The sequence below is a fragment of the Giraffa tippelskirchi genome, chromosome 9 (genome assembly GCF_054371585.1).
Source record: "Giraffa tippelskirchi isolate mGirTip1 chromosome 9, T2T-mGirTip1v1.2.pri, whole genome shotgun sequence".
NCBI classification, from domain to species: Eukaryota; Metazoa; Chordata; class Mammalia; order Artiodactyla; family Giraffidae; genus Giraffa; species Giraffa tippelskirchi.
Window position 1 is genome coordinate 144,005,025 of NC_137283.1, and position 17,051 is coordinate 144,022,075.

Here is a 17,051-nt window from a genome sequence, read left to right on the forward strand (position 1 = left end):
TGATGTGGGAGCTTCTTCTGTAAACATTCTTTAATGGGCAGTGTACATATGTCCTTTTGACCTGACTTCGTGTTTTCCTTCATCCTATTTCAAGGAATAGGGTTACCAAAGTAATCTCAACTCTTACGGAGGAGGAGGCAGACAGGGTATGATTCTAAAGCAGGCTTGAGAGAGTTCTTTGGATATCCTGGGTAAGATGTGAACATGGCCTTCTTTCAAAGTCCCAGTCTGCAGCCTGCTAGCTGACTCCAGCTGAGTGACCCCAGCAAACAGTCATCATACCAGTGTGGTGATGGTGGTGTTGTTTTGGCTGACTTAACTTTCAAAAATTTGAACTAAAATGCACCCATGTAGGCCATTTACTCATTTTTCATAGATCCAATTTTACCCTATTATCTTACATCTAGCTTTACTTATATGTATATACATATATATGCCTGGTCTCAGAATGATTTGGGTTTAAGACTTCTGAAATATTTTTGAAAATATCTGTTGAACATTTATTTAGACTAGAGGCTGAAGACTATGGGGGAAAAAAAGACCCCTTGGTGATGGAGGTCTGCCTCTTCTCTACTGCCCAGAGCAAGAGATTTCGAGTTCCAAACTCCTGTATATGGTCCACTCAGCAAAACAAAAGCTCTGCAATTACCCTGACACCAACCTGGGAGAGGAAATTTAGCAATGATTTACTGTCATTGTAAAATGCGTTTAGAAGGTTCTCTCACCATTCATTCACCCATCCATCGAAGCAGTTTATGAGAAAGTTTCTTCCAACAACACACAGTTTGCTGTGTGAGAACAATTCTGGTAAGTGGATCACCTTTAATGTGCCACACTCCCAGGGATATTTCGGCACCATTAAGAAACTGGGCTTCCCTGTTGACTCAGTGGTAAAGAATCTCCCTGCAGTGAAGGAGATGTGGGTTCCATCCTTGAGTTGGGAAGATCCCCTGGAGAAAGAAGTGACAACCCACTATAGTATTCTTGCCTGGAGAATTCCATGGACAGAGGAGCCTGGTGGGCTACAGGCCATGGGTCACAAAAGAGTTGGATACGACTTAGCAACTAAACAACAGCAAAGAGACTGGCACCCCCACAGGCCATCTGGTTCTTCTAACACAGTACGCTGGTGATGCTTCCAGACAGTCGGGACACTGCAGAGGGGCCAGTTTTTGAGAAGGAAATAACGAGCACAGGTAGAATGTGAATCGGCCACTGAGCCATCCGCATGGATTGTTGAGAGCAGGAAAATGACATCCTACATGACGAAGAGGGACTGAGAAGGTGGATGTGCTGCTAGATGTGCTGGTCTGGATACATTCACATCGAGAGCATCCCTGGCAGGACGAGTAGCTTTGGCAAATTTACCGATCTCTGGGAGTGAGGGGGTGCTTCAGATCTGTGTGAGATTTAGCCAGTGACTTGTACCTAATCTCAATACTACGCTTTCTGAAGCTTTTCAGTGACTCCCTTTGATGTTTAGAAATCTCATAACTTAGTAGAGCTCTCTATAGCAAATAAGAATCCATTTTTAAACCTGAAAAGAACTGTTTCCATCAGCTACATCAGCACAGCTGCTAGTTGCTGCTGCTCATTTGGCCTGTAAGTAACAACCCTTCCTGGTTAATAGCAAAAGAACAGTCTGGCTAATAAAAGGCACTGGCACTATATTTCATATCTAAAGTAATTTTAAAAAAAATCTGTAATCAGCATCAATTATTGGAAGAAGGAGTGATTTTTACCTGCTTCTTAATCTTCCCAATTGCCCTCTAGAGCAAAAGAGCTCTCGTTGGAAACTCAGTCCATAATAAACACATGTATGTGAACAAATATACACATTATTTTGCCAAAGGGTGGTTTCTTTGGTTTTTGAGTTACAAATAATCTCTGAAAAGTGGCTTTCTCAACTAAATATGCAGTCATTACAGTGTATTTATAGTGATTAAAAATCTTTATTAGGGACTTACTTAGATTTTTCAGATCTGCTTTTTAATTTTGCAATTTTATGACCATGGAGCATGGACACACAATTTTTTAAAAATGCACCCAACTTCTACATGAAGATAAAATCAGGCTTTGTCAATAATGAATAGTTTTATGCTAGTAGAATCTTCTTGGAATTATCTTGACTTGGGGGACACTATAATTTCTATTAGCATAATTATAAGGCCAATTAGAAAATATATACTGGTTTTCTCTATTTTGGTTAAGAGCTCGGTTGGAAAAATTCAGGAAAACATTCACGAGTTGCTACTTCACCTCTAGCACTCGGCTCACCCTGCCCCGACTCCACATTCTCTGACTCAGAGACTATTTGCAGAGGACACCTGTTTTAAATGTACCAACAGGAAATACCTATGTTGTCTTTTCATAATCTGACGCTGCATCTGGTTAGGTGAAATGTGACGCTGCCCACGGACTGAAGCAACTTCAGTGTGACAGCATTTACTGGAAGGCGGAGGGAATCCAGTTTATATTTATTTTCCTTCTGTTAAGCCCTGGCACTGTAGCATAAGAAAAAATAAATAAGGAAAAGGGCAAAACCAGTTTAACTCTCAAAAGATTAGTATTAAATCACATACAGAAATTTTACATCCAGACGCAGTATGACTTGCCCTTAATGCATAAAACTGTTCGACAATGTTTGCTTTATAACATTTTATTTATAAACTTTTTGTCCAGCCTGTCTTGTTATATATTGACAGGATATTTATTAATATAAACCTTCAGTGGAAAAGTGCAGGGCAGTCTGCCCAGTGGAAAGAATTAACAAGGGAATTTCACAATGATTAACGGTAGTGTAACACTAAAATTCCAACTGGGTTCAAACGCAAGAAAGTCACAGGGGGCGGGTGGGGTGCGCGGTGCGCGAGGGTTTACACCCCACGTGCGCGCCTCCGACGATGCCACTCGGCCAGCAAGTCCGCGAGCAGGACCGTTGGTCCACACTGGGGTCCCCTCCTTCCGAGCGGGTTTCCAGCCCCAGTGCCCGGCTCCGCGCCTGCCCAGCCCGGGGCGCGCTCCCTCTCCGCTCGGCAGACGCCGCGGGCCGCGGTCCCCGGAGCCCCGTGCGCGGTCCCCGAGCCCCGGCCGCCCTCGGAGGCCGCCCACCGGCTCCCGGGACTCCGAGGGGGTGCCCCCGGCCAGATCTCCGGGGCTGGCGAAGGCAGCCGCAGAATGACGGAGATGACGAAAGAGCTGACGCCACGCCGCCCCACCGGCCGCCCCCGGAGCCCGCACGCGCCGCCCCGCCCGTGAGGTCGCCCGCGCGCTCGCGCTCGCGCCGGTCCCGCGGGGCGCGCCCCGCCTCCCCCCGCCCCGCCCCGCCCGGGGTTCCCACGGCGCCCGCCCGCGCCCGGCGCCGCCCGCCCGCGTTCCCCGCCGCCCAGGCCTTTGGCGAACATGGCGCTTGTCCCCTGCCAGGTGCTGCGGGTGGCCATCCTGCTGTCCTACTGCTCTATCCTGTGCAACTACAAGGCCATCGAAATGCCCTCGCATCAGACCTACGGAGGCAGCTGGAAATTCCTGACGTTCATTGATCTGGTAAGGCCGCCCCCGTCCCCTGCCCCGTCCTCCCCGCGCCCGGGGCCGGCGTGTGTTTGTGGGTGCGCCGGCACCTGCGCGCGTGCCGCCGGCATCCAGCCGCGTCCTCGCTGCTTCCCCAGTGACTGCGTCTCCAGGGCCCCGCTGCCCCCGCAGCAGTACCTTCGGAAGCACCCAGTGTTACCTGGTAGCTGGGGCACAAGTGCAGATGGGTCGCAGCCAGGTGGTGGCTTCTTTGGAGGGGAACACACACCTGCTTCTAAGAGGTGCTTCGGGAAGATTCTCCTCTTAGCAAATGGATCGGACGACCTTGACTAGGAGCGGCCTCAGACCCATTCGCCCCCCAAGATGCTTTCCAGAGCACCCACCGTGGGATCAAGTTGCAGCAGCTGGAAGACAGTGGGTATCTTCGAATGACTTGGAGCTTCCTCAGAAAGGACCAGAGTCCTCCTCACAAAGAAGAGAAAACTCCTCAGAAAGAAGAGAAGTCGCCTAATAAAGTTATCTTCCTTGTATCTGTTTTTTTGGCCCTTGTCACTAATTTACTTCCAAACGTTGTCCTCAGAAACATTAGAAGAGAAAGATTTTCCAAATGTATTCTCAGTGTGACGCTACACTTCTCCCTATCTTACCGTGTAAAAGTTCACAGTAGTTTGCATAAGCAACTCCTCTGTTGGCACAACATCATGGCCTTGGAAGTTGTAGTTTGTCCCCTTTTTTTTTCGACAGCTTTCTACTTCTGGTACTAAAAGGGCCAGAGAATCAGCCTGAGCATAAGATTCAATAAGGACATGGGGTGGAACCTAGGAACTTTAAAGTGATAGGTGACTAAGACGGGCTCAGACACACATTAAAAGATGGTCAAGTACGAACAGAGAAAACAAAAGCGAGAAATTCTAAGGACTAGAGAAAATATAGAACCCAGTAAATTGGTCGCCAGAACTACCGCTACACGAGGTTCGCCGCACAAACGAGATTGTAATCTCTTATTGTTGACCCTTCATTTTGATGAAGAGAGCTTGATACCTGTTTTGAGATACTTCCAAACGCTGAGGATTCTTCAAAGAAATGCAGTCAGCGGGAGTTTTGTGTAGAAGTACCATTTTAAATCTGTATCTTGTTAGATACATTCTGAGAGGAATTTAAGTCATTTTTTTCTCAGCACTCTCCAAACTGGGCACCAAGACTTCCCAGGACATAGTGTTTCAGGGGTTTCAATTTTCAGTTCCTCAACTTCCAGCTCTTTCTTGAAACTGATCTGCCTCTGAACACAGTTGTTGCCAGCCAGTTCTCCTTTCTTCTGTCCCATTCATCCAAGGCCCAAGCACGTGACAAGGCTCTGTGCTGTATTTATCTGTTCCTTTTAGCTTTCAGAAGATAGACTGGTGTCACTAGAACTATCTTCATATTTGCTTGAAAAACGAAGTCAGACTTATCTTGACAGAAAGTCGTCTTGGGTTGATTAGCTCATCCACGGGTCCTACCTTTTCTAATCTTCCATAGACTCAGTGAAACCTGCATTCCTGAGGTTCTAATAAATATGGACCAGAGCATTAGTAATCATGTCCCCTTTCACCTGTGCAAACTTAGGTTAAAAATATTTAGATGTTAGTTAAAAATATGTGCATAGATTTTCAGAATTCTTTTTTACCGGCTATATGTCGGATCACTACCTTGTCCTGTTCTTGATCTTGCTTAGAGCTGGCCCAAGGAACTGCACTGAGTTGATACACTGATGAAAACCCCATCAGAACCATAGGAGCAGTGAACAGTTCTCAGAAGTATTAGATGTAATTTTGAGGGAACAGGAGAGAGGATCAGCAGGTGAGAGGGATAGATATTTAGGGTGTCATTAACCCATGCAAGAGATGACAGCTTCTCACACTGGCATGGCTTACTGTGTGTTACAGAAGAAGACTCACAAGAAACAATATATCTCTCATAACCTTTGTGTAACATGAAACTTTAGTAGAGCCCATCTGACTCTGCTTAAACTGTCATACAGTTTGTATTTTAGCTTTTGGCAATTGGACTTGCCTGTTTTAAATAATGATAATCACCACAAACATGCTTTTGTCTATCAGAATTCAGGCCATGACTTCAAATTTGAAACTTTTACTTTGTTTCACGTTTAGATTCAGTTTAGCCAGTCATTCAAACTCTATCTCTGTGGCTTTGGATTGAAATTTAATAAATCCTTAGTCGAGGGCTCCTGTGAGAAAGTACAGTCTAGAATATATTCAAAGAAACACTCATGCAAAGTGTTATTCTTTTTGTTATTAGAGATTTAGAGTCTTTGGCGCTTAAGCATTGTACAGCTGTTTAAACAACCAGCCTGTCAATCCCTAGTAATGGCATGAAAAGATTAGGCTACTATAATTTACTCATTTAATTTCTCATTTTTTTGTGTGTTTAAGAAAATAATAAACATTATTACTTCAGTGCTTTGGACATTTTTAATGATTCTAAACACATTAGAGCAATTTTGGAAGGAGATTTAGCTTCTTAAAACTTCAAGGAAAAGGCCCTTTTTATAGCCAACTTAGATCACAGAGAATCAAGACATTTATCCTGGTGGTCACACTCTGATTTCTTGATCTGTGGCATCAATTTACCAAAATGTAGCTCAGAAATTTCAGGCAACATGGATCGAGGAGAATATGGTTATGCAGCAGTGGTCGTTCCAGCCATATCTGTATCTTTCTTTGAGAGTGAGAGTCATCCCAATAGAATCAGAGCTCATGGTTAAAAACTGAAATGCAAGTTATTGCTATCAGTAATCTTATCCTATTATTGTTATTCCCTAAGAGCTTTGTTTCCTCGAATCAAAGAACAGTGAGAAAACTAAACGTGCTTCAGGAAAATTCAAGTTAGTAAATGGAAATGGAACACTTGGTATGACAGGCAGAATAACAGACCGCCCCCCCCCCCCAAAGTCTGCATCTTAATCCTTGGAGCCTGTAAATATGTGAGGTTACAGGGCAAACAAATTAAGATTCCCAATCAACTGACCTTCAAAGAGGGAGATTTGCTCAGTTTATCTACGTTACTGCAAGGTTTCTTAAAAGTGAAGGGTGGCAGAAGAGACGAATGAGTTGGAGGAAGATGTGACAGTGGAAGAATGTCACAGAGAGATACAACATTGCTGGCTTTGAAGGTGGAGGAAGGGGCCAAGAGCCAAGGAATGTGGGAGGTGTCTCCACGCTGTAAAGAGCAAGGAAATAACCTCTCTTCCAGAGACTCCCGAAGGAACACAGCTCTGCTGACACCCTGATTTTAGTCCTGTGAAACCCATTTTGGACTACTGACCTCCAGAACCATAAAATAATAAATCTGCATTTAAACCACTAAACTTATGGTAATTTGTTGCAGCAGCAATAGAAAGCTCGTACACTTGGCTCTAAAGCCTGTGACCTAAAAAATAGCCTTAAATGTTATTGTACTTATGTGGTGACTTAGATAGTTCTTTATGTATCTTAGACAACTGGTTAATTTTAGTTTTAACCAAAATACAGGTTTTTCCCTTCTGCATCCATGAAACTGCGCTGGGGAGACATACATGTGACAACGGGAAATATGAAAATCTATAAAAGTGGAATAGCTTCAAAAAACTAGGCCTTTTCTTTACTGTGAAGTATTTTAGAAATTATCCTTGTACAACATGCCATGCCAGGAGGAATACTCTTAACTGGAAATAAACTGGAAAGAAAAAAATATTGAACTGACTACTCTTCAAATATTTTCTTTACCAGTATTACAGCTGATGAATTTTCTTCAAATGATGTAGATTCATTCACTTGTTCACTAATCAAGTAATTTTCCAAGTTATATAATAATTGACCCTCAACATGATAGAAATGAAGACTCAGAATCAAACCAACATAAATAAAAGAAAAAAGAAATCAGATGTTGAGGCCTCAGAGTAGTACTGGAATACAGTGGGGGTTTAGTAAGCATTTGAATAGATGGAATCTTTCCATGTATTCGGTAAGTATTCTTTCCTTGTGTGTCCCCCTATAACCATTCAAAATACTGTGGAGTTTTGGAAATATATCTATCAGAATTTCATTGAGCTCTATATGATAGAATGTCTAAACCATGAATGAGAATCAGCTTCTTTGAAAAACATGAACTGGACATTTGTTATAAAAAAATTATCATAGACTTTGGATTTAAGATGCTTTGATTTTTAAAAATTGAAACAGAAATGTTATGATCTGATCCCATTTGCTCTAGTTCATGGTTGTCACCAGTTTGAGGGTTATCATGTCTTGCGTGTGTGCATGCTCAGTTGTGTCCAACTCCTTGTGACCCCATGGACTAAGAATACTGGAGTGGGTTTGCCATTTCCTACTCCAGGGGATCTACCTGACCTAGGGATCAAACCCATACCTCCTGCATCTGTTGCAGTGGCAGGTGGATTCTTTCCCACTGAACCACCTGGGAAGCCCTGTCATGTCTGAGGGCTTCATTATATTCATTATTTCTCTTGTACTGACTTTCCATACATGCACAGGCAGAATGTTGGTGAGGCCCTACCTCCTCAAAGTGTGGTCTGAGGACCAGAAGTGATCTTATCTGGGAGCCTCCTAGAAATGTGGAACCTCCGGCTCCACCCCAGACTTTCTGAATAAGCCTTTGCCTGTTAATAAGATCATTCTGTGATTCTTTTGCACATTCCAGTTTGAAAAAGACTGCTCTAGGCCACACTGTTTCTGTTTTGTCATTTACTGTGAAATAGCTTGTAGAACACAGCCTTCATACATTAATTCTGCCTACTGTATTTAAAACATTTAAGCATACTTCAAAATATATTTAATTATGTCACTTTTATTGTGACGTGGTTAAAACGATGTTGTAAAGAAATGACAACTTTAAGAGAAAGAGAAAAATGTGTATTTGGCACCAAGGGTAGGCTGTTTGTTGCAACTGAGAAACAAATTTGGCTAATCTTCAGGGAAACCAAGTGAAAAAGAATACATGTTTGATTGCATTGTCTCTGCGGTTGGAATAAAGGAAGCATAACAGTTTATCAGGAAAAATACAATTCTTTCCAGACACTGACTTTGCAAGGTTCTTTATCACTCAGCTAGTCATATAAATGACCTTGGGTAACATAGCAGATAATGCCTTTGATTATTTTCTAGCAGATTATCTATGGAAATAGTCTTACAGTTTACTTTTTTTTTAATATTATGATTTTATGAAAGCCAAAGGCATGGTCTTCTGTTTTGACTGGGTGAGAGCATTTTTGCAGAGGTTTGAAGTAATACAATCTGGGTACTTATTTTTGTTATCTAAATCTGTTTTGCAAAAGAATTTAAGAAAACCGCAGAGTGAGCAGGGTAAATAAGAGCTCAGATGTGGAAAAGCTTGGGATGTTCAAAGAACAGGAAACGGTCAAGTATACCTGGAGGATAATTTTTTTTTCTTTTAGACATGCTAAGAATTTTTGACCTTTAAAAATATTTAAAAGGGAGAATAAACTGCATAAGTATACTAAAGGATGCATTTGAGTTTGTCTTGCATTTTCTTATATACTTGTAAGAAAATATTCTTGACTCTAGTCCATGGCTTAATTTCAAATAGGAAATAAAATATCTTGAGAGGAGATTCTATATACCATTATGTAACTATGATATTTAGCTTTGCCAGTCAAAACCACAGAGTGCCATGTGAAGGCCAGTAGTTCATTGAGTAGTCTGAACAAAATTAGACAGGTTTGTTTTGTTGACTATTATACAAAGAGGGTGAAACTGCATTTTTTTTTTCAGTGCAATCAGACTTGACCCTAAATGCATATAAACTTCAAGGATTAAATAATGCTTTTTCCTAACCTGGGGGAAGAATTTTGAGTAGGATACTTTGCACAGAGTTCTCTTCCCTCTCTTTGAAAGTGTTTCTTTTGGATCAAACATAAAATAGGGGCCTGGATTTGTCAGAGTCGGGGAAATAGTTGATGATATAATCACTCATTCCCTTTCTTAGTTGCAAATGTTATTGAAATTACAGAGTCATCTGACCATGCTGAGGTCACTTCTTTTCCCATCTCTGCCATTCCCCGTGTCTGGTATAACATTTAGCAAAATTGTAGCTGCTCTTGAGGCTTTCATTTGTTTCTCTGTGTTCTCCTGAGATGTCACATGTTTCTGTGGAAGTGTGAACAATAGTACAGTTTTCCATATTGAATCAGATGTTCCCGTGATCCAAGCACACTTGGAAAAATCTTACTGCTTAGGATTCCATAACAACATAGCTTGCTTTGTGTCTAGCAGTCTGTGGCTAGACAGTTAAAGGGCCCCTGTCTCCTCTGCCCGGTAGTCCTGCCAGAGGGCAATGAGCACAGGGCTCTCTCTATGCACATGAGAAGACCCCTGGAGCAGATCCATCGTGGGGGTCAGCAAGGTATGGGATGTTGCTTCGGTAGGCTGGATCAAATAGGCTGATGGAGAATCACCAGAGAAGTTGCTGGAATTCACCAGGTGGCAAGAATACTGTCATTTTGAATCTTGAGCAAGTGGCATGCGTTCAAGACAGTGCTTTAGAAGTATGAAATTCTAAAAAGTCATTGAGATAATGGTTTAGCCCGTTCGTGTTGACTTTATATTTAGACCTGTCAGGATGTGTTATAACTTAAAAATTTAATTTCAAATCAACACATAGAATTCCAGAAAATTTGTACAATTCTGTTGCATAGAATTCCATAGCCTGTGTGCATGCTCAGTCATGTCCAACTCTTTGTGACCCCATGGACTGTAGCCCACCAGGCTCTTCTGTCTATGGGATTATCCCAGCAAGAATACTGGAGTGGGTTGCCATTTCCTCTTCCAGGGAATCTTCCCAACCCAGAGGTCGAACGCATGTCTCCTGCGGCTCCTGCCTTGGCAGGTGGATTCTTCACCATTGAGCCACCTGGGAATCATGTAGCCACCACCACAATCACTGAAAAATTTTAAAATATTTTCTTGTGATATCCCCTTATAGTCAAATCCTCCCCCTGAATCTTAACAACTACAGGTTTGTTTTCTATCCTTATAGTTTTGCTTTTTCTAGAAATACATATATATATATATATATATATATATATAAAGCATATGGTATATAGCCTTTGAATCTGGCTCTTTTCATTTAGCATAATGCATTTCAGGTTCGTTCACGTTGCTGTGTGTATCCATAGTTTGTTCCATTTTAATGCTGAGTAGTAGGAGAAGGCAATGGCACCCCACTCCAGTACTCTTGCCTGGAAAATCCCATGGACGGAGGAGCCTGGTAGGCTACAGTCCATGGGGTCGCTAAGAGTCAGACACGACTGAGCGACTTCACTTTCACTTTTCCCTTTCATGCACTGGAGAAAGAAATGGCAACCCACTCCAGTATTCTTGCCTGGAGAATCCTAGGGACGGCAGAGCCTGGTGAGCTGCCGTCTATGTGGTCGCACAGAGTCGGACACGACTGAAGCGACTTAGCATAGTAGTATTTCATGGCATTGATGTATTGCTTTGTTGATTCACTGATAAACTGAAGTGCATTTGAGTTTTTTCTAGTTTGGAGTGATTGTAAGAAAAGCTGCTATAGATAGTTGCACAAGTTTTGTATGAACATGAGTTTTCATTTTTTCTGGGAGTGGAATCACTTGGTTATATAGCAATGATATGTTTAGCTTGATAAGAAACCGCCAAACTGTTTTCCAGAGTGGTTGCATCATGTTGCGCTACCTTCAGCAGTTTATGAGAGTTCCAGTTGCTCTGTGTCTTCGTCTGTGTATGGCATTGTCAAGGGTCTTCTGATTTAGCTATTCTAATTGGCGTACAGTGTTATCTCATTGTGGTTTTCATTTGCATCTCCCTCATGACTAATGATGTTAAGTCTCTTATCTTGTACATCCTTATCATATATATATCTTCTTTCCAAGTACCTGTTCAAATCTTTTGCCCATTTTAAGAAAAGATTGTTTTATTATTGTTAAGCTTAGAGAGTTTTTGTGTGTACTAAATAGAAGTTTCTTTGTCAAATATGTGATTTGCAAACATTTTCTCCCTATCTGGGGCTATCTTTACATTTTGTTAGTAGAGCCCGTCCCTGATTTACATTGGTTCAACTTTATGGTTTTTTGTTGGTATGAAAGCATTACACATTCAGTGAAAGTGAAAGTTGCTCAGTGGTGGTGTCCAACTCTTTGCGACCCCATGGACCACACAGTCCATGGAATTCTTCAGGCCAGAATACTGGAGTGGGTAGCTGTTTCCTTCTCCAGGGGATCTTCCCAACCCAGGGATCGAACCCAGGTCTCCCGCATTGTAGGCAGATTCTTTACCAGCTGAACCACAAGGGAAGCCCTCATTTTACTTATAAGTGAGCAGTTATGGATGATCAAGGGCTCAGACTCTCCTCTAGCAGCTTCCTTTGCTGAAGCAAAAGGGAAAAAGGGAAAGGAACACTCTCATACAAAGGTGGATGTTGTCAGAATGAACCCCACCATTCTGGATGTGAACCCCACCATTCTGGATGTGAGGCCACTTGGAAATACAAGCAAGCCCGAGGGGCTCAGAGCCCTGCATTGCTTGGGACAGGACACAGGTAGTTAACATCTAGGAGCAGAGTCAGGAAACCAGCATTCACGTCCTGTCTACACTGTGCATTGACAGCAGAAGCCAGGGCAAGATGCTTTACTCTTCCGACCCTTGCTTTGTTTATAAACATCGGATTGTGCCTTTCTCAAAGGATGCTGGCAAGATTAAATGAGATGTTACACATTCAGTAGAAATTGTAATTCTAGTTTTCAATTTTGATCTCTTCCTGAGTTAGTGATATGTAGTATGATATGCTCTTGTGATGCTGGGCAGGGTAGCAAGCCTCAGCTCCCAGTCAGCCATGGGGTCAGGAAGGGAAACAACTGATACACTTAAAACCATTCTGTATCCACACAGCCATTCTGTTTTTCACTTTCAGTAGATTATTCAATAAATTACATGAGACGTTCAACACTTTATTATAAAATAAGCTTTGGGTTAGATTATTTTTCCCAACGGTAGGCTAATGTAAGTATTCCAAGCACATTTAAGGCAGGCTAGTCTCAGCTATGAAGTTTGGTAGGTTGTGCATATTAAATGCTTTTTCAGCTAAGGCAATATTTTCACCTACCATGAGTTTGTTATGGTATGGATGCACCACACTTTATTTAATCATTCATCCATTGAAAGTAATCTGGCTTGTTTCTGCTTTTGAGCTATTGTGAATAAAGGTGCTATGAACACTAATGTACAGGTTTTTATGTGAATGTAAGTTTTTATTTCTCCGGCATACGTGTCCAAGAGGGCAATTTCTGGGTTTTATCATGGTTGCAATTTTAGTTTTAAAAGAAACTATCCAGGACCACAGAATGGCTATACCATTTTACATTTCCACCAGCAATATGTGAGTGATACGGTTTCCCCTCACCTTGCCTGTTGTATGGTGGTGTCAATATTTTGAAATTTTGGCCATTTTAACTGATGTGTAGTGCCCTCTCATTGTGGTTATAATTTGCATTTCTCAAGTGGCTGATAATCTTGAACATCTTTTCCTGTTTTACTTGCCATGTGTATATCCTCTTTAGTGAAACAAATAGTATTCTTTGTTAAATTTTACTTTCTAGTTGTTTATTGTTAGTATATAGAGATATAATTGATTTTTACATACTGACCTTATATCTTGTGACTTTGCTAACTCACTTATTCATTCTGAGCTTTGTTGTGAGTTTCATGGAGTTTTTTTTTTTTATGTAGATAATCATATCACCCGCTAATAGAGACAGTTCTCTTCCTTTCTAATCATCATGCCTTTTATTTCTTTTTCATGCTTTATTGCCTTGTTTAAGACTTCTAATATGATATTCATCATATGCATTGAGAGTGGATAGTCTTGTCATTTCACTTTTAGGGGGACTTTTTTTTGCACTTAAGTATAATATTAGCTATAGATTTTTTGCATACCCCTTTTATAGCTTTGAGCACAATTCCTTCTGTTTCTTGTTTACTGAGAAGCTTTTTAAAAAAATATCATAAATGGATGTTGAATTTTGTCATGTGACTTTAACTGCATCTATTGATATGTTCATATGACTTTTTCCCTCTTAACACTGATTGATTTTTGGATATTAAGTTGATCCTGCTTTCCCAGGGTGAATGCACTTGATTGTGGTATATTGTCCTTTTTATATATTGCTGAATTTGATTTGCTAGCATTTTGTTGATTTTACCTGTCTGTTAATGAGGAATATTTGTCTGTATTTTTGGGGTGTTTTTTTTTTTGGCCTGAGTTTGATAGTACTGTAATGGTTTAACCTTATTCCTCCTTCATGTTCTGGAAGAAGACTGAGTAAATTTGGTATTACTTCCTCTTGAAATTTGTGATAGAATTTACAGGAGAAAATCACTGAGCCTGGAGTTTTCTTTGTTGAAAATTCAATTTGGTTGATTTCAAGACATAGGACTATTCAGGTTATTTCTTTTCTTTTGAGACTTGGTAGTTTATGTCTTTCAGGGAATTGATCCATTTCATCTAATATCAAGGTTCTCTCCTTTTCTTTCATTGTCTTTAGGGTCTGTAGTGATAACCAAAGTACATTCCTGTTATTGGGAATCTGTATATTTTTTGTTCATTAGTATGGTTAAGGACTTCTCAGTTTTGTTTATTTTTTCAGAGATCAACTTTTGGTTTCATTGGCTTTATCCTATTGTTTTTCTTTTTTTCAGTTTCATTGATTTCTGCTTTTAACCTTTATTACTTTCTCCCTTCTGTTTGTTTTGGGTTTAATTGGTTCTTCTTTTATTAGTTTTCTAATGTGGAAACAGATTATTTATTAAATTGAGCTCTTCTTTTTCTTTTGTAATATTTAATACTACTTTAGTTTCATCTTACAAATTTTAATATACTTTATTTTCATTGTCATTCATTTAAAAATATTTTAATATTTCCTTTGAAATTCAAAAAATTATTAAGACTTCATTTTTTTAGAGCAGTTTTAGGTTCACAGCAAAATTGAGGAAATGTAGGGAGGTTTCCTGTATACCTCTTGCCCTCATCAGAGTCTTTGTATTTTACAATGGGTTATTTAAACATGTGGTGTTTAATTTATACATTTTTGGCTGTAGCTCAAATATGTTTCTGTCATTTTTCTAGTTTAATTTCATTCTGATCAGAAGTCATTTTCTGCATGATTTCACTTCTTTTAAATTTGTTGTTTGTTTTTATAGCCTAGAATATGCACTGTCATGTTAAATATTCCATGTACACTTGAATGTCAGTTACATTAAGTTAGTGAATAATGTTGATCGGGTCCCCTATATCTTGCTGATTTTCTGTCTGACTACTCTCCTATTAACTGAGAGGGGAGCCCTGAAGTCTCTGAGTGTAATTGTGGGTTTGTCTACTTCTTGTTTCAGTTTTATCAGTTTTGCTTCTCATATTTTGGGGCATATATTTTGTTAAGTACATACACATTTAGGAATGCTGTATATCTTGATGAATCATTTGTTTCATTATTATAAATATTCTTCTTTTTCCTTGATAATTTTCCTTGTTCCATAGTTTGCTTTGCCTGATACTAACATAACTTTTCCAATTTTCTTTTGATAAATCTTGGATTGTATATTTTTTTCATCCTTTTACTTTTTTATCTATAGTGACATATTTAAAATGGATTGTTTTGTTGACAACATATTGAGTCTTATTTTTAAATTTAATTTAATAATCTCTATACTTTAGTAGATACCATGTACATTTAATTTAATTATTGAAATGGTTAGATTTAGAGCTGCCATTTATTATTTATTTTCTTTTTCTTACCCTTGTTTTTGTTCCCTCATTCCCAATTTCCTGCCTTCTACTGGATTATTTTTTAGTATTTATTTTAATTTCACTATTGGCTATTTGGATCATCTCTTTGTATTATTATAGTTGCTGTTCTTTGGATTACTGAATACAAAAGTTACTTTACGTACTCTAGAATGAATAGTTTACCATTTCAATTAAAACATTCAAACCTTATCACTTCACCCTCCCCACTTAGTTGTCATGTTAAGTACACTCACATAACTTGAGAAATCTACAGACAGTGTTATAAGTTTTGCTTTCAAGTCAAACGTTTTAAATAACTTGATTGAGTAAAATAGTCTATTGTATTGACCCAGATATTTACCATTTCTATTGTTCTTCTTTCAGCCCTTGTGTCCATATTTCCTTCTGATATCATTTCCTGTAATCCTGAGAATTTTTTTTTAGTATTTCCTTAATATTGGTTCTACTGGGAACAAATTATATATTTTAGTTTTCCTTAATCAGAGAGTTCCTCCTAGTTTTGTTTTCAGTCCCAAAAGATATTTTCACTGGGTATAAAATTCTGTTTAATTGTTCTTTTATCACTTGAAAGATGTTGTGCCACTGTCATCTGGCTTCTGTGATTTCTGATGTGAAGTCTGCAGTCATCCAAACCAATGCTCCCTTGAATGTAATGTGTTATTTTCCTCTGGCTTGCTTGAAGTTTTTCCCCTTTATCTTTAATTTTCAGCAGTTTGATTATGATGTGTCTGGCCATGTTTTTGTGAGCTTACCCTATTAGGGATTTGCTGAATCTCTTGAATCTGCAATCTTTAACCCAGTTTGAAAAGTTTTCAATCATTATTTCTTCAAATATTCTTTCTGCATCCGTCTGTCTCTTTTATCTCTTCTTCTCAGAATCCATTGATATGAAGATCATACCTTTTGATTATTGTCTCACAGGTTTCTGAGGACTTGGTTTTTTTTTCCCAGTCTTTTTTTCCTCTCTGTTCTTTAGGTTCTGTGATTTCTATTGATTTATCCCCAAATTAAGTGACTATTTCCTTTGTTATCTACATTCTGCTAGTAAAAACATCCAGTGATTTTTAAATTTCAGCTTTTGTCTTTTTCAGCTCTAAAATTTCTTCTTTTCTTCATAGCTTCTACTTCTCAACTAAGCATCTCTATCTTGTATTCTTTTAAACAATGTTCACCTTTACTTTATGCAGGATTGTTGAAGAGCTGCTCTAAAGTCCTTGCTTGATAATTCCAACATCTCTGCCAACCTGGAATAAGTATTTGTTAATTGTCTTTTTCCTTGAATATTGATCAGATTAATGTCCTTTGGAAAAGGTTTTTTGTTTGATTGTTTAGGAGGCAATCAATCAATTTAGGTTCAGACTTCATATTCTGTCTCATAGTGGCTCTGATGTCAGTTGAAATTTCAAATACTATGCCAGGATTTTTGGATCTTACTGGAGCTTATACCACTCAGGAGTTAGTCTAAAACTAGTGTAATGGTTTCTATGGTAGTTTGTGTCTTGACACTCTGCTGAGTCTCTTTAGGTTTGTTCTGGTCAGGTCCAGGACTCATGTTAGTTAACACAGACTTAGGAATTGCTCCTTTTCATCTGTCTTCTCTCCATGATTTCTCCCATGCTCTACAACTCTCACATGCTCTTTTTCTTGGTTCCTCTCGTCAGAAGGATGAA

At 39.6% G+C, this 17,051-nt stretch overlaps 2 protein-coding genes across 18 annotated transcripts in view; one reads left to right on the forward strand and one right to left on the reverse strand.

Moving 5' to 3' along the window:
* HIVEP2 (HIVEP zinc finger 2) overlaps positions 1-4,169 on the reverse strand; it is a 294,756-nt gene extending 290,587 nt beyond the window's left edge. The window contains exon 1 of the mRNA XM_081530968.1: positions 3,728-4,169. The gene's annotated coding sequence lies outside the window, so the exon portion shown is untranslated. The remainder of the gene's footprint in view (positions 1-3,727) is intronic.
* The window catches only part of AIG1 (androgen induced 1), a 257,056-nt gene continuing 242,945 nt past the window's right edge, over positions 2,941-17,051 (forward strand). For 9 of the 17 annotated variants that reach the window (XM_081531027.1, XM_081531030.1, XM_081531037.1 and 6 more), the window contains exon 1: positions 3,388-3,543. In XM_081531027.1, coding sequence (XP_081387153.1) covers positions 3,403-3,543 — 141 coding nt within the window. In that variant the 5' untranslated portion in view covers positions 3,388-3,402. Of the gene's footprint in view, positions 3,260-3,387; positions 3,544-3,665; positions 3,756-3,835; positions 4,057-7,058; positions 7,446-17,051 lie in introns of those variants that run through there. The other 8 variants (XM_081531031.1, XM_081531033.1, XM_081531032.1 and 5 more) reach the window with 6 other exon arrangements.